The sequence below is a fragment of the Xiphophorus couchianus genome, chromosome 20, assembly GCF_001444195.1.
Source record: "Xiphophorus couchianus chromosome 20, X_couchianus-1.0, whole genome shotgun sequence".
Classification (NCBI taxonomy): domain Eukaryota; kingdom Metazoa; phylum Chordata; class Actinopteri; order Cyprinodontiformes; family Poeciliidae; genus Xiphophorus; species Xiphophorus couchianus.
This window is the reverse complement of record NC_040247.1, coordinates 16,098,018-16,120,102: the sequence shown is the minus strand read 5'-3', so window position 1 is coordinate 16,120,102 and position 22,085 is coordinate 16,098,018. Positions and strand designations below refer to the sequence as shown.

General features: G+C 33.2%; 1 protein-coding gene across 3 annotated transcripts; it reads left to right on the top strand.

Moving 5' to 3' along the window:
* Positions 1–1,765: 1,765 nt before the first annotated feature.
* Positions 1,766–20,097, top strand: LOC114135688 (uncharacterized). 3 transcript variants are annotated; one of them, XM_028003189.1, is made up of 17 exons: positions 9,330–9,457; positions 9,707–9,733; positions 10,073–10,363; positions 10,501–10,815; positions 11,529–11,621; positions 12,524–12,577; positions 13,096–13,158; positions 13,433–13,471; positions 15,756–15,797; positions 16,925–16,984; positions 17,399–17,497; positions 17,814–17,832; positions 18,810–18,829; positions 18,910–18,950; positions 19,040–19,106; positions 19,473–19,513; positions 19,609–20,097. In XM_028003189.1, the coding sequence occupies exons 1-17, from the start codon at positions 9,424–9,426 to the stop codon at positions 19,699–19,701; spliced, it is 1,398 nt and encodes a 465-aa protein (XP_027858990.1). In that variant the 5' UTR covers positions 9,330–9,423; the 3' UTR covers positions 19,702–20,097. The 3 variants fall into 3 exon arrangements, with proteins under 3 accessions (XP_027858992.1, XP_027858990.1, XP_027858991.1); XM_028003191.1 differs by lacking the exons at positions 9,330–9,457; positions 9,707–9,733; positions 10,073–10,363; ... (3 more) ...; positions 13,096–13,158; positions 13,433–13,471 and adding exons at positions 1,766–2,075; positions 2,781–3,095; positions 3,796–3,888; ... (2 more) ...; positions 4,996–5,088; positions 15,466–15,504; XM_028003190.1 differs by lacking the exons at positions 12,524–12,577; positions 13,096–13,158 and having other exon boundaries at positions 9,335–9,457.
* Positions 20,098–22,085: the final 1,988 nt, after the last annotated feature.

Below are 22,085 nucleotides of genomic sequence, written 5' to 3'. Positions count from 1 at the left end.
ACTACTGTCTTTTAGAGTTGTATTCATAGCATACTGATATTGCAGCTGGCATAATTTTTGTTTTCTTTCTGTAGATATATTTTCACTGTATATTAGATGTACTATTTTTGAAAGGCTTAAACAAAGTGGTCTAAAGTGTGCTTTGGGTGTACTTATTATGAGAGATATTTATGTCTATGTTAACAGGAAATTGTAACAGGAAATTGTTTTTCTATTAACACCTTCTGTGAAATGAAACCAAGGTTCAATAACATTTATAGTCAGAGATTCAAAATGTGTTTTGCTTGCCATAATTGTGTCTCGTCGCTGTATTTTTCTCTTAAAATTGTTTGAATTGTTTTGTTATTTTAGTTTGTCTTGTTTTATTTAAGTGTAAATAAAATGGTTTCTTTTTGACAGAGCAGTTCTAGTTTTAATATTGTCACTTGGTCACACTTGAATAAAATGCACTTTTTATTAATGCTTTGTGTCTGTTGAGGTTTACATTTACTTGGAAACTGTAGAGGTGAATTTGTAGAAAGTGTGGTCAAAACCATTGGGCTTAATGATTGCTGTCTCCACCTGCACATGGCAGTATTTCTTACTTTTACAAGACTGCTGCCTCTGCCTTACTTGATGTTTATGTCGTGAATGATATGGCGAGTAAGAAAAAGTCACATTTAAAGTCATACATAATTGCAAATATTGCAAAATTTCTTCTAAATCAGCACCACAAATTCTGTAATTTTGACTGGAAAAGTATCACAAAAAAAATCCCGAAATTCCGGATGGACTGAATAATGTGAAACGATAACGATCAGTTAAGATTTATTTTCTTAGAAGTACTTACTGAATGCAGAGAAATGTATTTGTTAATATTTTAATAGTTTGTTATTGGATTTTATCAATAAATTTTTTTAAAATTGATTTTATCAATAAATCTTTTGTTAATGGATTTTATCAATGCATTTTGGCACAACCGACCGAAGGAAAATGAGTTTGACAGTAGTGTAGAAAATAGTGTTGCGAAATGTATTTATCTTGGTCAACAATTATTTTTTTTTACCCATCAGACTCATTCTGATAGTCTCTGTGGTTTTCCTGCAAGTAGCGAGGAAACGCTTACACCCATCTGTATGCCGACGCTCTTTAGCTTCTCTCAGGTTATGAACGGTGACTCTCTGCATTATGACGGGACTCCTGGTTTTTCTCATCCTGTTGGGTAAGTTAATTGTTATTCATTCAACATGATTGCAAATTACTACTGATGAAACAATTTAATATTTTAAAACAATTATTTGTTTTGTCACTGTAAGGCTCAGTTGAGTAGCTTAATCTGAGAAGGAAGTACAATTTTGAATCAAAACTATTTACATGAATTATAACTTTTTCTGACTAAAATTTTACATTCAATTATAATTCAGTTTATATAAATGATTTTAAAAAACAACATGTTGCCTACAGGTGCTTTTGATGAGTTGCAAGTACAAGGTAAGTTACTGATTTCTGTCACCTAAGATTTATTATATGCTATGTTACTGCCTGATATTTAGCACAATGTAAAATTGGACTAACTGAGAAGCTTAAGCATAGTTTGGTAAAAACACATTTACATTCATGTAATTTTCCTTTAATATTGTTATAACATTTATTTAGCAACTATTGTTTGTTTCATGTCCAAAGTGAATGGTTACGTCCAATCCAACATGTTTCATTTTATTACAGATTAAAGACAAATTTCTCATAAGAAAATTTCATATTATCCATATAACAACTAAACATTTGATCCTTTGTTTTTATTTCAGCTCTTCCTCAGGCTAAACTAACAGTGGATTCATCATTAATCAAAGACACAGATTCAGTCACATTAAGCTGTCGGGCTCCAGCTCATGTTTCTGTGCATCAGTGTTATTTCTATGTGAATAGAGGAACTGAGGCACCTTTTCCCTGCATAAAGACGTTTACAGGAACTGAGCTGCTGTGGATGTCAAAGCAAAGTTTACCCTCTGTGGCTGAAGTGAGATGTTTCTATACTGTAAAATATGAAGCTGTAAATTCTCCATCTCCCCACAGTGATGTGTCCCATATTACTATAAGTAAGTGCGGCTTCAACTTCACATTTAAGTTTAGCTCTGTGACTTCATGGCTGGTGTTGGATAAATTGTATTTTTAGTAATTATCAAATATTCGTTGTATCATGTAGCCTTGTAGTAACACTTAGATAATGTTTAATTATATGCTTTTTCTCTTTTTCTTCTATTCTAAGTAATGTCTCTGTGTGTTGAATAATTATGATTCCTTCCTGGGAGATAGCGGAGATAGCGGAGACAGCGGAGACAACTCTTTTGGCAGAGTTTATGGCCGGCAATAAACTTTGCTCTTCTGTGTGATATACAACTTGTCTTACTCGACGCCGGCTTGTCTGTTACTCTACCGGAGCAAGAAGGAATTAGATTATAGATAACATGTGTTTAGTTAGTGATTGTCATTTAGCACTGCAACTAAAATGCTTTGACCCCATCCCTTAGAGTTGCAGTGCTCTCTGTGATAGGGATTCTGAAAGTAATAAAACAGAGGAGCGAGAGATGTGTTTTCAGAGCAGTCGGAGATTTGTAACTGAAAGCACCTCTCTGTCTGCTCTCCTCGCGAGTACAAAAAGAATTTAACTCTCTTGTCTTTCCTGTGTTTGTTTAATAGGTATTTAGACCTGACAGCTGGAATCGAATTATTAGCTCTATTTCTATGACACAACATATAACATATTTTATTTTGCCTGTTGACACTAATTACTTCCTCTTTAGGTCTGAAACCACAAATAACTGTAAACTATCGTAAGGGCCAGTCTGCTTTCTTCACCTGCTCTCTGCCTGGATCTGTGAAACAAGATACAACATGTAATCTGTACTTTGGAGAATCAAGTCATCCAGCAGCAGCAACAATAATAATATCAAAAACCAGATCAAGTACCAACCAGTGGTTCTGCTGGACTGAGATTCAAGAAAATGAATTATTGAGACATCTAGGTTTGGTTGAACAGAAGGAGGTCAGCTGTGATTATAGATTGGAAAGAGATGGGAAATCTTTGTCACCTCGTAGTGATCCATACAGATTAACCGGTGAGTCAAACAAAAACTAATTCTTTGGTTCCTATGTCCCTTTAGTTTTTAAATAAGCCATGGACCCTCAAATGTTTGGTGTGATATCTGGGAGAAAGATGTAGGCAGAAGATCATTTAAGTAATTTAAGAAGTGAAGTTGAGCCTCCAGGATCAAACTTCTTTCTCCAGAACAATGGATTAAATGATCTGCTGAATTTTGAGTCATCACCTCAATCTTGTTGGGTTTCTCCTGTAACCTTCTTTTGTCTTTTTAGATTTTTATCAGGGTGCTAAAACAGTGTACCCTCACAACAAAGTAATGTGATTTTGTCACAGCTTCCTGTCAGAACCAGGATTAATTTCTAAAATAATCTGAGCTACAGTAACTCATCTGTTTGGTAATAACAATCTGTCAATCAAGTTTCAGGGATAAAATGTTCACTTCTTGCATAACACCAGCAACTACAATAATGTAAAAAATAAAAATGTTTTGTTTGTATTTCTCGTTGATGCTAATAATGTTGTTCCTGATTGGTCAATCCAGTAATATTTACCATTTATTTATAAACTACATGACAAATACAAATAACCTTTCAATGAACTGTGAAAAAATCCTGAAGTAAGCATAAGTACATTTTAATCAGTTTTATGAAAATAGCATAAAGATTCATCATTTAGCTGCACTGGAAACTGAATGAAAATCTGTTTTCTAATTGTAGGTATTGTGGAAGGAGATTTAACTGAGATCAGGAAAACACCAACAAGATTTATGAAGACCACAAGCTCATCGAATGCTGTTTTTCCCATCCAGGGTAAAGATGAAATATACTTTAGAAAAATGTTGTTGTCTTTCTTTCTCTACTGAGGTCATAGTATCAGCATCCCAATGTTTTAGTTTTCAAAATTAGTAAACAGTCTAGTAAAGCAACTTTTAAACGGCTTAATCAAAGATCAGTGGCAAAGTGGGAAAAAGAAAAGTCACCAAAACTACATAGTGTTCCAGAAGTTATAGGAATCATTGAAATATAAATTCTCTCCATTTTTCAAACCTTTTCTATGGCATCAAATGTGCTTAATACCTCTGTTATAGACTAATAAAAATATTATGAAAATCCACCACATTATTTACTCTGGACTAGTCTGGTTACTCTGGTTGTTTAATGCTAAATGTAATTTGGATGAAAGCAGAACGATTGCTGGCTTATGTATGATATCAACTTCTGTTTATTTCCTCAACAAAATCAGTCACCCAAAGAACTGTCACAGTTTTGACCACAGGTATGGTGAAAAATGACAAGAATAACAGCAGTGACCCAGAACATTGTGAATTTTTTATATTATTTTTAGGTACAACAAAGCTGACAACGAGTATCTCCAGTATTTCCACTTCTACTAAATCAGGTAGGAAAATGTACTAATGTGTAATAATCAGCCATAACACTGAGACTATATTGTGAAAATATTCATAAACAAACCTATTTATTGTGTTTAATCTGAAAAATGCAAAGTATGTAAATGTGATGTTTTAGATTTAACTTTAAGGATTATATAATTTATAAAATGACAGAGAAGCATTTTTTTATCTGCAATTGAATGTAAACTGGTGTAAAATAACAATAAAAAACATAACACAGAATATATCTACAAAAATAGTTGTTTGAATAAGTACAGTCCAGAAATTATTCATTAGGTTAACAACAAATAAACATTTAAGGGGTTGCACTTTTCGCTTCAGTCGTAGTGAAATAAAATTAACAAATGTTTCCTTTCTGTCTAAAATATCCGGTTGACCAACAGGTGCAGAAATTAAGAAATAATCTTTTGTTCCCTTTTCTTGTCTGTGCTAAGCAAGCCTTGTCTGTCTGGTGTTACTTTTATTTATTTATTTGACTGACTGAAAATCTGTTTTCTATTTTTAGGTCACGTGGAAGGAGAATTAACTGAGATCAGCAAAATACCAACAAGATCTACAAAGACCGAAGGTTCATCAGACGCTGCTTTGCCCATCCAGGGTAATGATGACATGTGTTTAAAGAAAACTGTTATTTGTTTAGAAAACTGTCTTATTGTGATCATAATCTCAACATCCCAATATCTTGGCTGCAGGAGTAACCAGTCTAGTAAAGCAATTTCCTCTCGATGGAGTTCACTTTATGGTCAATGCCATAGTGGGAATAAGAGAAATAACCATAGAACAAAATATTAGTTAAGAGTTTATAGAGATCATTGAAATAAAAAGTGTATCTTGTAAAATTTTTTACTTATTTAATCTTTTTCATTGTCAGAATCATTCACCCAAACAACAGTGACAGTTTTCACCACAGGTACGGTGAAATATTCCAAGAACATTAGCAGTAACCCAGAACATTGTGATGCATATTTTTTGTTTAAGTATAGCAGAGCTGACAAAGAGTATCATAAGTGTTTCTCTTAACATTATGGTAATTATACCAAACTTCCCTGTAGCAGCAGGTAGAAACTGGACAGCAGCCCCGTCTCCCTCTGCTGAGATGCTTTTATGGAGCATTGGATCAGGACTGGCTCTGGGTGGCATCTTGTGTGCAGCAACATTTCTCTTCAGTCTCTGCAAAACTGGTGAGAATCAAATTACTATTTAGCTGTATTGATTTTTTATGTACCTTTGACTATAATCTTGCCATGATTGTAGAAAACATTTCAGAAGTCATTAACTAATTATACCATCTTAATACAAGCAGGTTCACTTTGTTTCTTTTCCTTGCTTACAGAGAAACAGAAAACCAGGAGGTAAGAAAACTAGATTTATTCAAATTTAACTATGCTATATGGGTTTTTGTTAGTACAAGGAAGATTTTTGCTTTGCTTTCACTCTTTTCAGTATTTATTTTGTTGTAATAAAAATATCAGATTTCTTAATATTGTCTCACATTGTTCAAATATACATTTCATTAAAAAAATTATTATGATAAAGACTTTTTTACTTAAATATTCTTATATTGCTACTTAGTGTGCTGTGTGTCATTATTGCAGGGAGATGTTTTTTCTTTTTGTATTATACAAATGTTTAAAATGAGTGACGAGAAATATTACTGTAAAAAATGTTAGAAAATGTTGTTTACCTGCTTTGACAAATGGTAAATATACATTTGCTGACGTTTCAAGTTAGTTGGAGGTTATAATAAAATCCATACAATCTGAAAACAGGAGAAGTTGAAAAGCTTAAAGTTTTTCATAAATTTGAGCAGTAGTGAACAATCAAAGATTTAGCAGAATACAAATGTGTCAAATAAAACTTTGCAAAGAATTAGCAGAATTAGTCAGAATCTTGTCACGGCAATAAGTCCTAAAGGATTAAGTTGGTTTCATTTATTAGCAAAGATCAGGATTAAAATATAAATAAAATATCAGATGTATCACCATAAGAACAAATAGAATATTATTTCATAAATATATTTTCTTGTTGAGATTTTCCTTATCTAACAAAAACAAACTCTCCTAACTTTAAATTGGGTTTCAGTTTCCTTGCAGCGGCTGGGATAATTACGGTGAGTTACTGATTATCTGTGTTTATATCACTGAACTAGTGTGATTGTTCTGTATCGGATTAAAACTATTCTGACTATTTTGTTTAACATAATGTTTGACCATCTGCAGGCTGATTGTGATGAAACCTACAACACTGTCATCTATTATGATTACAAAACTGATACTTGGTGAGTTTTTTCTAAAACTGTATTTATTTTAACTGAATCATGATTTGACATTCAGGATTTGTTATGTTACTGCAAAGGAAATTAGATCCATTTACATCATTTTCAAACTGAGCAGGTTAGAAAGTGTCACCATGACAACGTGTGCACATCTTATGAAAGTAAACATGAAATGTGAACAACTGAGCAGATCAAACACAATCAGCCTTTATTTGATGAATTAAAAAGCTTTCTCTAACTAGTAACTCTAACTAGTAAGGCAATAAATGTGATTTTTTATAATGCTAATGCTAACTGTGTTTTATTTTTTACAGAGTGATGATACATCAGCTGTGAGACACCATGAATGCAGCATTTCAAAAACAACTGTTCTTTTTTTTTTTTTATTGAATCTTACATTTCAATTATTTTCACTCTGTTTAATTTACAGCCATCTGCTAATTTCTTTCAGCTTTAAATATGCCAACGTTTTAGCTCAAAAATGATCTTCATGAGTCTCTTAAGCATTTTATTAGGCTGATATAGAGACAAAACAAAGTAATTTTACAGAACTTTGTATTAACTGTTAACTGGATTTCTCTCTATTTAAACCTTTTCTGCTTTGTGGCAGGTTAACTTTCCAAGATCATGAAACAATCTAGTTCCAGTGCCTTGCTAAAATATTTATATCCCTTAAATGTTTTTCACATTGTGTCATTTTACCACCACAAATGTCAGTGTATTTTCTGTAATAATGGAGAACACAGTAGCACATAATGAAAATGATACATGACTCTCAAAATGTTTTGTAAATAAAAATCTGAAATAAAAATATAGACAGTTTTAATTTGACATGTTTTTGGGGGGATTGTCTGAAGAACAAAACAACATTTTTATTGCTTCTTCTGAACTTCTGGTTTGTTTTAAGTCTTGCCACAAATTCTTAGCTGGATTTAAGTCCAGACTTTAACTAGGCTGTTTTAACACATTAACTTGATTCATTGTAAAACTTTCCGTTGCAGTTCTGGTTGTATGTTTAGGTAGAAGATGAACCTCCAAATTAATCTCAAATAGATCTTTTGACGCCTCTACTGGGTTTGTTTTCTTGCTCTTGATTTAACATCACTTAACTTTTCATCAACTCTGACCGGTTTCCATATCTCTGCTGAGAAAAAAACATCCCCACATAATGATGCTGCTGCCACCACAAAAAGGAGTGGCAAGGTGCTGTTCAGTGGTTTCCTTTCACACAAAACAATGTTGCATGTTGGCTAAAAAAAGGCCAAATTGGAGCTTTTTTCTACATCTTGCTGCGTTTCCTGGCTTTATTGTGGTAAAATTGAAGAGAAAATATTTCAGGTTTTCTTCTTGCTGCTGTTCTGTGAAAGTCTGACTTGTGGAGTGAACAATTCATAGTTATCGTGTCGTAATGTTTCTCTAACTGAGCTGTTGGTCTTTGCAGCTCATCCAGAGTCATTATGAGCCTTTTCTGAGTAATGTGCTTCTTTTCCAGCATGTCAGTTTTGGACCGCTGTGTCTTGGTACCCGTGCTGTACTCTTTCCATTTCCAGACATTACAGATTCTCCTTCACCTATCGGCCGGGTTCCTTGGTCTCCATTATGCCGTTTGTTTACTAATGATTTATAATAAACCTCAGATATTCATGGAAAAGCTGAATTTATACTCAGATCATATTATGGACTCTGGTTGATTTCTGAAAGAAGCAGGTTGAAAGCTACATTAATACCCTCACATTATTCATACTGCCCGATTTAAAATGAATCTTACTAAATTAAAACATTATTTCTGAAGAGTCAGACATTCCTAAAATTATTATAAAGTAAAATAAAATGAGCAGAAACTTTGAACAAGTAAAAATCGGTTTTTAGTTACTTGTTAAAAATGTTGTGTTAAAATAATTTCTTTCATACTCATGAATCAACAGAAAACTTTTTGTTACTGGAATAATTATTGATCTCCCTGATTGTTTCCACCGGTCTATTAATGATTAGTCTTTGTGACTAGAACGCCTCTTTGCCATCACCCTAATCTTTAGGTCCCTCTACTGATCCTCTCTCATATTTGAGGCAGGACTCTGACCTTAATATTACTTTATGCATAAAAACATTTATTACTAAAATTAAAATGCTACATTCAACCCAGGTTTGGTGTATGAATAATTTTGCCCTTAATTGAGTAAGAAATGTGTATTAATAATCAAGTCAGCCTTAATAAAAATAATAAACAAAAGCCAACCTTCTTTCTCCACCGGCTTAGTTGTGTTTGGGGTCACAGTGGGGTTAATTATAGCAGACTGTGAACATGCATGATCACCATGGCAACGTGGGAGGTGGTTAAACTCAGGAACAATGCTAACTTTGAAGAAGATGAAACAGAGAAACTGCATAGCTGAGAAATACATTAAGAAAGTAAAAGTGAAGATACTTTGTACAGACGTAAGGAAACATAAGTGACTCTGAACATTTAGACTTAATCAAACACGCTGGAAGTTTCTTAAAGGTTGAACAAGTTGTGGGTGATTGTGAGTTGTACCACTGAGTCATGTTGATGCTCTCTGTGGTTTTCCTGCAAGTAGTGAACAGAATAAGTCTCTGACTTCATGCAGTCAGACACTCATCTTCTCTGCAGGGTTGTGATCAGTTTATGTTGGTTTCACCATGACAGGATGTCTAGTTTTTATTGTTCTTTTGGGTAAGTTAATTTTCCTACATTCTCTCCACATGGATGTGAGTTTTTACTGATAAATATAGACATTCACAACACTTAATTTGATTGGGTCATATGGGCTGAGTGCTTTAGTTGTGTAGATTATGCTGCAGTTTGCAAATGAAAATATTTGTACAAATTGTTCTTTTTTTATTAAAATGCCCCACTTCAGTGTAACTTTACAGTCTTTCAATTTATGCAAGTAAGTATTTTATTAAACTTTCTTTCAAACAGGTTCCTTTCAAGAGTTGCAAGTACAAGGTCAGTTTCTGATGTTTCTTATGTCCAGTTGTGTTATTGCTTTTTTTAAAAAATGATTAAATATCTTAAACAAGGTTTAATAAAACAACCTCCTTTTGAAATGTCCATGCTCCTTTTCAGACATGTTATGTTGACTTTACTCTGTCGTTGTTTCACTGTTTTAATTGTTACTGTTCATTGATTTATTTATCTATTCTTATGCTTGTTTCAGTTCTCGTCAACGGTTAAATCCAATCCAACATGTTTCATTTTATTACAGATTAAAGAAAAATTTCTCATAAGAAAATTTCATATTATCCATATAGTAGCTAAACATTTGATCCTTTGTTTTTATTTCAGCTCTTCCTCAGGCTAAACTAACAGTGGATTCATCATTAATCAAAGACACAGATTCAGTCACATTAAGCTGTCGGGCTCCAGCTCATGTTTCTGTGCATCAGTGTTATTTCTATGTGAATAGAGGAACTGAGGCACCTTTTCCCTGCATAAAGACGTTTACAGGAACTGAGCTGCTGTGGATGAGAAAACAAAGTTTACCCTCTGTGGCTGAAGTGAGATGTTTCTATACTGTAAAATATGAAGCTGTAAATTCTCCATCTCCCCACAGTGATGTGTCCCATATTACTATAAGTAAGTGCTGCTTCAACTTCACATTTAAGTTTAGCTCTGTGATTTCATAGCTGTAATCTAATCATTAACTCTGTTTCAATGACACAACATATAACATAATTTACTTTGCTTTTTGACGCTCATTACTTCCTCTTTAGGTCTTAAGCCACAACTGAGTGTAAACTATCGTAAGGGCCAGTCTGCTTTCTTCACCTGCTCTCTGCCTGGATCTGTGAAACAAGATACAACATGTAATCTGTACTTTGGAGAATCAAGTCATCCAGCAACAACAACAATAATAATATCAAAAACCAGATCAAGTACCAACCAGTGGTTCTGCTGGACTGAGATTCAAGAAAATGAATTATTGAGACATCTAGGTTTGGTTGAACAGAAGGAGGTCAGTTGTGATTATAGATTGGAAAGAGATGGGAAATCTTTGTCACCTCGTAGTGATCCATACAGATTAACCGGTGAGTCAAACAAAAACACATATTTTTTGGTTCATTCGTCCCTTTTGTTTTTAAATAAGCCATGGACCCTCAAATGTTTGGTGTGATATCTGGCAGAAAGATGTAGGCAGAAGATCATTTAAGTCCTTTAAGACATGAAGTTGAGCCTCCAGGATCAAACTTCTTTCTCCAGAACAATGGATTAAATGATCTGCTGAATTTTGAGTCATCACCTCAATCTTGTTGGGTTTCTCCTGTAACCTTCTTTTGTCTTTTTAGATTTTTATCAGAGTGCTAAAATAGTGTACCCTCACAACAAAGTAATGTGATTTTGTCACAGCTTCCTGTCAGAACCAGGATTAATTTCTAAAATAATCTGAGCTACAGTAACTCATCTGTTTGGTCATAACAATTTGTCTGCCCATTTTACCTGATTTTAATAAATCGTTTTAATAAAATGTTCACTTCTTGCATAACACCAGCAACTACAATAATGAAAAAATAAAAATGTTTTGTTCGTATTTCTCGTTGATGATAATAATGTTGTTCCTGATTGGTGAATCCAGTAATATTTACCATTTATTTACATGACAAATACAAATAACCTTTCAATGAACTGTGAAAAAATCCTGAAGTAAGCATAAGTACATTTTAATCAGTTTTATGAAAATAGCATAAAGATTCATCATTTAGCTGCACTGGAAACTGAATGAAAATCTGTTTTCTAATTGTAGGTATTGTGGAAGGAGATTTAACTGAGATCAGGAAAACACCAACAAGATTTATGAAGACCACAAGCTCATCGAATGCTGTTTTTCCCATCCAGGGTAAAGATGAAATATACTTTAGAAAAATGTTGTTGTCTTTCTTTCTCTACTGAGGTCATAGTATCAGCATCCCAATGTTTTAGTTTTCAGCAGGAGTAAACAATATAGTAAAGCAACTTTTAAACAGCTTAATCAAAGATCAGTGGCAAAGTGGGAAAAAGAAAAGTCACCAAAAACTACGTAGTGTTCCAGAAGTTATAGGAATCATTGAAATAAAAATTCTCTCCATTTGTCAAACCTTTTCTATGGCATCAAATGCACTTTATACCTGTGTTATGGACTAATAAAAATATTATGAAAATCCACCACATTATTTACTCTGGACTAGTCTGGTTACTCTGGTTGTTTAATGCTAAATGTAGTTTGGATGAAAGCAGAACGATTGCTGGCTTATGTATAATGTCAACTTCTGTTTATTTCCTCAACAAAATCAGTCACCCAAAGAACTGTCTGTCATGTTCCGAGTTTTTCTGTGTATTTATTTAGAGTTTTCTGTCTCTGAATCGCCGTGCTGTCCTGTCCTCCCCTTGATTGTTCCCTGGTGTGTCTCGTTTCCTTGATTACCCTGTGTGTATTTAACTCCACCTGTGTTCCTTGTTCGTCCTCGGGTCCTTGTCTAATGTGCGCTCAGTCCTTCGTGTTGTCCATTCGTTTAATCTGTTGCCACCGTCGTTGAGCCCTGGCTTCCGCTCAGTCGTGCTGCCTGGTTTTGTGGATTATGTTGGACTATTTTCATCATTAAAATATAATTTTCCTGCTATACTTGGTTCCATCGCGTCTGCCTCACCACCTCACACCACCAACTTATGACACTGTCACAGTTTTGACCACAGGTATGGTAAAAAATGACAAGAATAACAGCAGTGACCCAGAACATTGTGAATTTTTTATATTATTTTTAGGTACGACAAAGCTGACAACAAGTATCTCCAGTATTTCCACTTCTACTAAGTCAGGTAGGAAAATGTACTAATGTGTAATAATCAGCCATAACACTGAGACTATGTTGTGAAAATGTGTATAAACAAACCTATTTTAACGGGATTTATTGTGTTTTAATCTGAAAAATGCAAAGTATGCAAATGTGATGTTTTAGATTTTGCTTAATAAAAAAACGTAAATGACAGAGAAGCATCTTTTGCTTTGCAATTTAATGTAAACTTGTGTAAAATAACATTAAAAAACAAAACACAAAATATATCTAAAAAAATAGTTCGAATAAATCCAGTCCAGAAATTATTCATTAGATTAACAACAAATAAACATTTAATGGGTTGCCCTTTTAGCTTCAGTGGTATTGAAATGAAATTAATAAATGTTTCCTTTCTGTCTAAAATATCCCGTTGACCAACAGGTGCAGAAATTAAGAAATAATCTTTTGTTCCCTTTTTGTCTGTGCTAAAAAAGTCTTGTCTGTCTGGTGTAACTTTTATTTATTTATTTGACTGACTGAAAATCTGTTTTCTAATTTTAGGTCATGTGGAAGGAGAATTAACGAAGACCGAAGGTTCATCAGACGCTGCTTTGCCCATCCAGGGTAATGATGACATGTGTTTAAAGAAAACTGTTATTTGTTTAGAAAACTGTCTTATTGTGATCATAATCTCAACATCCCAATATCTTGGCTGCAGGAGTAACCAGTCTAGTAAAGCAATTTCCTCTCGATGGAGTTCACTTTAAGGTCAATGCCATAGTGGGAATAAGAGAAATAACCATAGAACAAAATATTAGTTAAGAGTTTATAGAGATCATTGAAATAAAAAGTGTATCTTGTAAAATTTTTTTCCTTATTTAATCTTTCTCATTGTCAGAATCATTCACCCAAACAACAGTGACAGTTTTCACCACAGGTACGGTGAAATATTCCAAGAACATTAGCAGTAACCCAGAACATTGTGATGCATATTTTTTGTTTAAGTATAGCAGAGCTGACAAAGAGTATCATAAGTGTTTCTCTTAACATTATGATAATTATACCAAACTTCTCTGTAGCAGCAGGTAGAAACTGGACAGCAGCCCCGTCTCCCTCTGCTGAGATGCTTTTATGGAGCATTGGATCAGGACTGGCTCTGGGTGGCATCTTGTGTGCAGCAACATTTCTCTTCATCTGTTTGGTCATAACAATCTGTCAGCCCATTTTACCTGATTTTAATAAATCAAGTTTCAGGTACACTAAAATAGTGTACCCTCACAACAAACTATTGTGATTTTGTCACAGCTTCCTGTCAGAACCAGCATTAATTTAAAAAATAATCTGAGCTACAGTAACTCATCTGTTTGGTCATAACAATTTGTCTGCCCATTTTACCTGATTTTAATAAATCGTTTTAATAAAATGTTCACTTCTTGCATAACACCAGCAACTACAATAATGTAAAAAATAAAAATGTTTTGTTTGTATTTCTCCTTGATGCTAATAATGTTGTTCCTGATTGGTGAATCCAGTAATATTTACCATTTATTTATAAACTACATGACAAATACAAATAACCTTTCAATGAACTGTGAAAAATCCTGAAGTAAGCATCAGTACATTTTAATCAGTTTCATGAAAATAGCATAAAGATTCATCATTTAGCTGCACTGGAAACTGAATGAAAATCTGTTTTCTAATTGTAGGTATTGTGGAAGGAGATTTAACTGAGATCAGGAAAACACCAACAAGATTTATGAAGACCACAAGCTCATCGAATGCTGTTTTTCCCATCCAGGGTAAAGATGAAATATACTTTAGAAAAATGTTGTTGTCTTTCTTTCTCTACTGAGGTCATAGTATCAGCATCCCAATGTTTTAGTTTTCAGCAGGAGTAAACAGTATAGTAAAGCAACTTTTAAACAGCTTAATCAAAGATCAGAGGCAATGTGGGAAAAAAAAGTCACCAAAAAAGCAGCAATAATTAAATAAAGCTTTAGAATTTATAGCAATTGTTGAAATTAAAACTATCTTTGTTTGTTAAACCTTTTTTATTGCATCAAATGCCATTTATACCTCTGTTATAAACTGCTAAAAATTTTTTAAAAATTTGCCAGATTATTTACTCCGGACATTGAATGACGATCTAATATTAGTTATTTAACAGTAAATGTTGTAGTTTGGATGACAGCAGAATAAACACTAGTTTTTACTTTAAGACTACATAATTTATAAAATGACAGAGAAGCATCTTTTGATTTACAATTTAATGTAAACTTGTGTAAAATAACATTAAAAAACACAGAATATATCTAAAAAAATAGTTGTGCGAATAAGTACAGTCCAGAAATTATTCATTAGATTAACAATAAATAAACATTTAATGGGTTGCACTTTTAGCTTCAGGCGTATTGAAATAAACATAACAAATGTTTCCTTTCTGTCTAAAATATCCCGTTGACTAACAGGTGCAGAAATTAAGAAATAATTTTTTGTTCCCTTTTCTTGTTTGTGTTAAAAAAGCTTTGTCTGTTAAGTGTAACTTTCATTTATTTATTTGACTGACTGAAAATCTGTTTTCTAATTTTAGGTCATGTGGAAGGAGAATTAATGAAGACCAAAGGTTCATCAGACGCTGCTTTGCCCGTCCAGGGTAAAAATGAAATACAAAAAAGTTATTGCCTTGGTCTCTCTGAAATAATGTCAACATCTCAATGTGTTGGTTTTACAATTTGCAATTGTGTCATTTGAGCAGCTCAAGATTTACTCTTATTTTGTTCTTACTTCTCAGGTTAGCTCGATTTTTGAAAATTATTCTACCTATAAAACTTATTTTCAATCACCTTTAGCACTTTTCATGTTTCTTGAAAATTAGTTGAGATAAGTTTAGATCTGGTTTCACAAATCAACTTCCTTTTATTTCCCCAATAGAATCAATCCCTTCAACAATTGTCACAGTTTTCACCACAGGTGTGAAGTGAATATAGTCCATACATACATAGTCTTGTACATCTGTAAATAAATATTTATATCTCGTAGAGCACTTCTGGATAGATGCAAACTACATCTCGTTGCTAGTACTTGTGACAGTGCAATGACAATAAAGTTGAATTCTATTCTATTCTATTCTATTCTATTCTATTCTAATCTAATCTAATATACCAGAATAACAGCAGTGACCCAGAACATTGTGATAGTTTCATGTTTTTTTTAATGTTTAGGTGCCACAGAGCTGACAAAGAGTAAGACCACTTCTACACCAGGTAGGAAAATCTATTATTGCATTAATCAGAAATAAAATTCAGATTATATTCTGAAAATATGCATAAAAACATGCTATTTGTGTAATTAGATTTTTTTCTCTGTTGCGTTTTACTCTGACAAAAAGGTCTGAACCGCTTTCTCTCCCTCTACAAAGTAAATAATATCAACACAAAATGGTCCAGAACTGTGGAGAGGCAGGAAAACAATACATGACTGTGCATTTCTATTTAGTCCCCAATACACTAATACCCCTAAATAAAATATGGTGTGACCAATGGCCTTGGCTACACTAACTAGATGCCACAGTTTACTGTTTGCAGTTCACTACAAACCAAGTAGGGAATATGACACAGTGTGGAGGAAGGTGCTATGGTCAGGGGCCATATTGTTTTCTAGTTAGCTCTGGACAAAACCAGAACTAACTGGTCCCTTGGACAAATTTACTTTCATTCAGTTTTACTTCACATAATCTTTTCACAGATGCTCTCCATTCAATCTGTTTGGATTTGAGCTGTTTAACAATGAAGAATAAATGAAAATTTCAGTTTTCAAACGTGCAAAGTTGGTAGAAAGACACGCCAAAAGTCTCGAAGCTGTAACTGAAAGATGGAAAGGCTCAAGACCTCACACATTTTGCACTAAAACACAAAACTTGTCTTGTTCCTGGACTCCATGATGCCTGAATATTCATGAGTTGTTTATTGTTTCTTGAACAAATTAATGCGGCACTTTCAGCTCTGGAAATTGCAATAAAGAATGAATAAGATTTGTAGCGGTCCACGGTTCTCTTTGTATGAAACCTTTGAATTTGATAAAGGTAACTAAAAACATTTTATTTTATTCTGAGATTTAGTCAGAACAATATAAATATTAACTTACCAGAAATAAATCTGATGTTCTCAACAAAAACAGAAAAAGTATAGCTTTATTTAATGTAAGAAAGTAAAAACTGTTTATATTCTTTAGTACTTTAATTATTTTAAATAGGACTTTTGATGGACCAAATAACTGTTTTTCCCCATAAAGTTACAAAATAGGAAGAAATATCTATTCATAAAATGTTTGCACAAAACAAACTTTATGTATATTTCACTAAAACATTTATTTCATTTCGTGTTTGTTTTAGCTTCTTCAACTGTTACTTCCACATCTCAAAGAACGACAAATGTGAATTTTATATTCAAAGGTGAGACTCCAATTTCACTATCGGTGTTTTAATTGTCATTTAACTTTTTTATATTTTAAAGTACAGCTGTTTCATATTGTCCATCCTGCAGCAAGATGTTTAAACTAAAGTGGTTAGTGTTTACCGAAACACTAACCACTAGATTCTAAAGACGAATCTTGAAGTTTCTAAATGTTTCCGCTGAATGCATCACTGTGCATTAAAGTCCAAACAACACTGTGTTTTTCAAATTATACCATTAATTAAAATCCATACAGTATTTTTGCTCGTGAAATTGATAAAAATCCTAATACTTAAATTTTTGAAGACAGATTTTTGAGATATGAAGGATGAATGCATCTAGTTGAGTGTTGCAGCAACGCAGTGATTCTTGTGAGAAAGCCGAAGTGAAACTTGTTGATGACCTTTAAACAGATACGAGGATATTGGCAATTGCAGCAGCGGTGGTGGGTGGAGTGATTGTGGTTTCCATTCTGGTGGTGGCAGCGTGTCTCATAGCCAAAAGAAGAACTGGTGAGAAACTAACACCCAGCTGAGTTTCTAAATAATTTTCAAAAAAATCTGACCACTTACAGCTACCATGACTACCGTGAAAGGAGGATATGGATAGTGTGCAGAAGTTATTTTTAAATGTCAACTAACTATTTATAGCAATGTTAGGTTTCTGGTTTTATGCAGCGAATACAAAGGTTTTAGATATTAATTTAGAGATGCATGGCAGCATAAAAACATAAGTATAAGCCATGAGTCATAGAGTGTAAATTGCTAGTTATCCTTGTTTTACTAGTGGAACAAAATAATCTGAGTCAATCTGCTTCTTGTTTCTCAGGAAAAGGTTTGCACAACAGGTAAGACTTTCTTGTTCTCATCAGGTTCTTATAAATGAACGCTCACTGACAGCTGGGCATGAATGTGTTAAATGGTGAAAAAAGTTTCATGCATGTTGATTAAATTAAACTTTAAATGAAACATTTAAATGATTAACATACAGACATTTTGGGGGGCCGTGGGAATAAAGGTCCTTTCTGTAACTCATGGGACCACCAGCTGCTTTAGTAGTGTGAAATTAATTCAACATCCTGTCTATATAAAGATTTCCACACACAGATTTCAAACCAGCAGCCATCTGGTGTCTGATGTTAATGTCAGCCTGGGAAAAGAATCAACTCAACACAAGATTCAGCCTGAAATTGAACTTTGAGTCAAATATGAAACTTGCGTTACTCTTTTTCCTGACTGAACACCATGTGTTTGTCTTGACTACATTGTTCTGTCATTTTTCTCAACATATTATTTGCACTATATAATCCTTAGAGGTTACAGAGCTAAACGTCAGTCTACTCTGACAAATCTACCAGCTTTGTTTTCTGTTTGTTTTATTTTTACCTATGATGTAATTTAGTAACATATATTATAGGTAAAATTATGTTTTATTAAGCAGGAGATCCTATTATTTCTATGAAAATCACAGTAGTAATCATTTCTATTAATACAAATTGTTTACCCTGATGGGGATTATAATATCATTTAATGATAGTTCAGAGAAAAAATAAAGTTATTAGTTAATTTGCCTTTGGGCCTTCACAATATTGCTTCCAGTCAAGAAGATTTACTCGGTTTTATTTATGACTGTCATTTTTCTTTTCTTTAAATTCTAAAATATTTTACTTTTAATTCAAATTTAATCTCAGAAATCAGAAGGTTTTATACTTTGTTTATGCTGAAATGCTTGCTTACTAAGAATATACTTTTTTTAGTCTACATCATATTTTGTTTTGCTGCACACACTGACTAAATATATCTGTTTTTGTTCATCTTTCCACAGAAAACAAGCCAACCTTAAAGGTAATAATATATTTGTAGGGTACTGAAATACCAATGTTTGTTATTCTTATATAATAAATTATGTTTAATTTATGTTGCAGATCAGAGTGTGTGGATGAAAGTGACTGATAACACAGAGATGGTAAATAAAATATATTTTATGATGAGTATTATCTCATTATCTCGCTTGGATTTTTCTCTCTTCATTTTTCCTTTTCCTCATATTTAAAGTTACCACTAGATAAAGATGGCGTCTATAGCGTCATCACATCTGCACCTGCTGCTGATCGTCCTACAGGTGAGTTTATTAGCTTTTATGCCCACTTGAAAATGATCTGAAAATACATCAGCAATAAAACGATTCCTAAATGGAAAATAAACTCTATGATTGGTTTTTTAAAGTTTATGTAAATGTTAACCAGAAATATTTGTGACTTTTCTTTTAAGCCTTTTGAGAGGCTTAAACATACACTAAATACGTGATTATTATTATTACTGCTTAGTGATATTTAAAAAATATTTAATACATTCATCCAACGACTGATCTCGAAGTGAATATATGTAATTTATACGGTCTTAATTTGAAGAAATAATGGATTCACACAATAAATAAACAGTCAAACCGGATATTGACTCATGTTAGTTACATTTCCTTATTTTTCAGGTCCTGGGAAACCTGCCACCGGAAAACCACAAACTGAAGATGTACGAGACATTTCTCCAGAAAAGATGTTTGTTGATCTTGGCAGGAAATGTTATGAATGTAAATAGTTCTCATTGCTGCTGTTTTTATTTTCCAGTCTGACGTCTACCACATATACTGCACCATCCCTGATTTACCTCCTCCATCAACCAGGGATGACGGGGTGTACTGCCTCCTGCAGAATCACTGAAACACATTTTCATGGAGAAAAAACTAATTCGCTGAAGATAATCATTAGTTATACTGTATAACGCTGCACTATTTTGTGCAGAGATGATGTTATGCAAAAGGCTTTTGTTACAGAAACCCAATGAAGAAACAGAACATGTTAAAGATTTGGATATTCATCCCAGCAGATCAAAGAAAAACATTTTATTTTACTTTCTCATCTCAAACTTAACAAGTAGATTTAATTCTGTGATTTATGTCAGCTCAATATCAAAATTTGTTTTTTATCTAAATAATTTGTGAAAACTGTTTTACTCAGAACTCCTTTGTACTTGTGTGTTTCTGTGGATGCTGCGCACATCAGGTGTGTTTGGCTCTAGTTAAAATGTTGTGTTATTGTTAAACTTCAGGAGCTTCATAAACTGGTCTGTTGAGCTGTTTCTTTACATTTAAGAGAATCAATCAATCAATCAAATTTTATTTGTATAGCACATTTCAGCAGCAAGGCATTTCAAAGTGCTTTTCATCATATCAAACACAGAAACACAATGCAACATAGAATCAACAATCAAAACACAACATTAAGTCAAGTTCCATCAATAAATTTGTAATTGATTACGTTTGCAGAAATTTGCAAAAACATATGAAAAACACCAAAAAAATGTGATTTCAGCCAAAGTGTTTAGGATACAAATGTTTTTGAAAAACAAAGAATAACCTTGTACTGTATATATTCCGAACTTGACAGTCAGCACAAAGGGCAGAGGTGATTTTAAGTTTAAACCCAAAGCTTTGCTGTGAGTCTAACAAACTTTCACACACTTTTATCTTGTGATGCTGTGGCCGGCGTTCGAGTCGCTGCATAGCGGGCGGTTTTCCTGAGAGCTTTTCTGAAACTTCAGACTGGTGAAAAAGTCAAAGAAGTGAAATGGAAAAAACTGTTTCAGAAAATTCACATTGTTCATCTTCATTAGCTGCGTAGCTGCTGTTCATCTTTTATTTCACAATGTTTTATTCTTATTTTAAGCTTCACAATTAAGTGCATCATAACTCAAATCGATGTTTTACTTTTTTTATGTGTTGGATTTTATCTGAACAGAAATTGTTACATTTAACAGAAGTTAAAACACTGTAAAGGAAAAAAAGGCCAACCATATTGCATAAAGACGCTCAATAATGAAAGAAAAAAAGTTGTATTAAACATTTTAATACATATTTTTGTATGAATTTGTGAATTTTTCTCAGTTTGCAGACTGATAATTTCCTTGAAGGGTCGGCTCTTATGTGATATTAAGAAGCCCTTAAGTGGCCGTTAAGTTTAAAAAATATATTTTGAGCAATTATTTGGAGACTACACATCCCATGTTCATGACTTTATTATTAGTTGGCTTCAGACTTACTGGAAAGTTGTTACTGGAACGCACAAATAAGAGTTCCTGGATCCTGATGCTACAGAAACTGACTCAAATTAATCCCTGCCTCTGTTCCTTATTGCTGTAAATATGGAGCCCATGTCACATGCTTTTTACAGAACTGCACTGCATTTCATCCAATGCAGGACTGTAGATAATTTTTTCCATTTCAATCGGCAGGTGGGTGGCAGAAACGGTCAGAGTGCCTTTCCTGTGAGAACCATACAGATCCCTGTGTGTGGGAAGCTGGAGTGGTTTTTCTCTTAGTGTGAGATAAAAACTGAGGATTTGTGTTTAATTTTTCTATTACATTTTTTGATCTAAAAAAACTGAGTTTGTCATACTTAAATTTCTAAACACAGATAAAAATACAATCACATTTCTAGATGTGAAACAGAGCAGACAGATTTGCAGCCGTTGAAAAGTTAATGGTTTTCATACTGAACAACTTGGACTGCATTTTGTTTTTTTTGCTGTGGTTTAAATACTTTACTGAGGCTGTTGAATGTATCTTATATTAAAATTTGTGATTAAAAAAGTCAACGTGATCATCCACTTGATGGCGCCAAAAAGTAACTCTAGTCTGTGCAGCACCTAGAAAATAAATTATAGTAATTAAATATGAGTATTCTCAGTGAAAAAATAAATAAATATATATATATGTATATATATATATATATATTTACAGTTATGAGTCTTTAAAACAGAATTGGGAGGACATGGAAAAGGCCATTTGATTCACTCTTTGTTGTGATTTATTTGTTGTCTACGATGTACTTCTTCACTGGTAAGTTGTGTTCATAATGTCTTTTGGTGCTTTATTTAGTAAAAGGTATTATTTGCAGTTACACTGATGATTATTGACATTAAACGTTTATGTTGCTCTACATTTATACAGAACATAAAAGAAAGGTAATTTGCACAAAGTGGCTGAAAATCGCAGCTAGAATCCAAATATACATTTATATTGTATTTACCAACTTTACTTAACCTG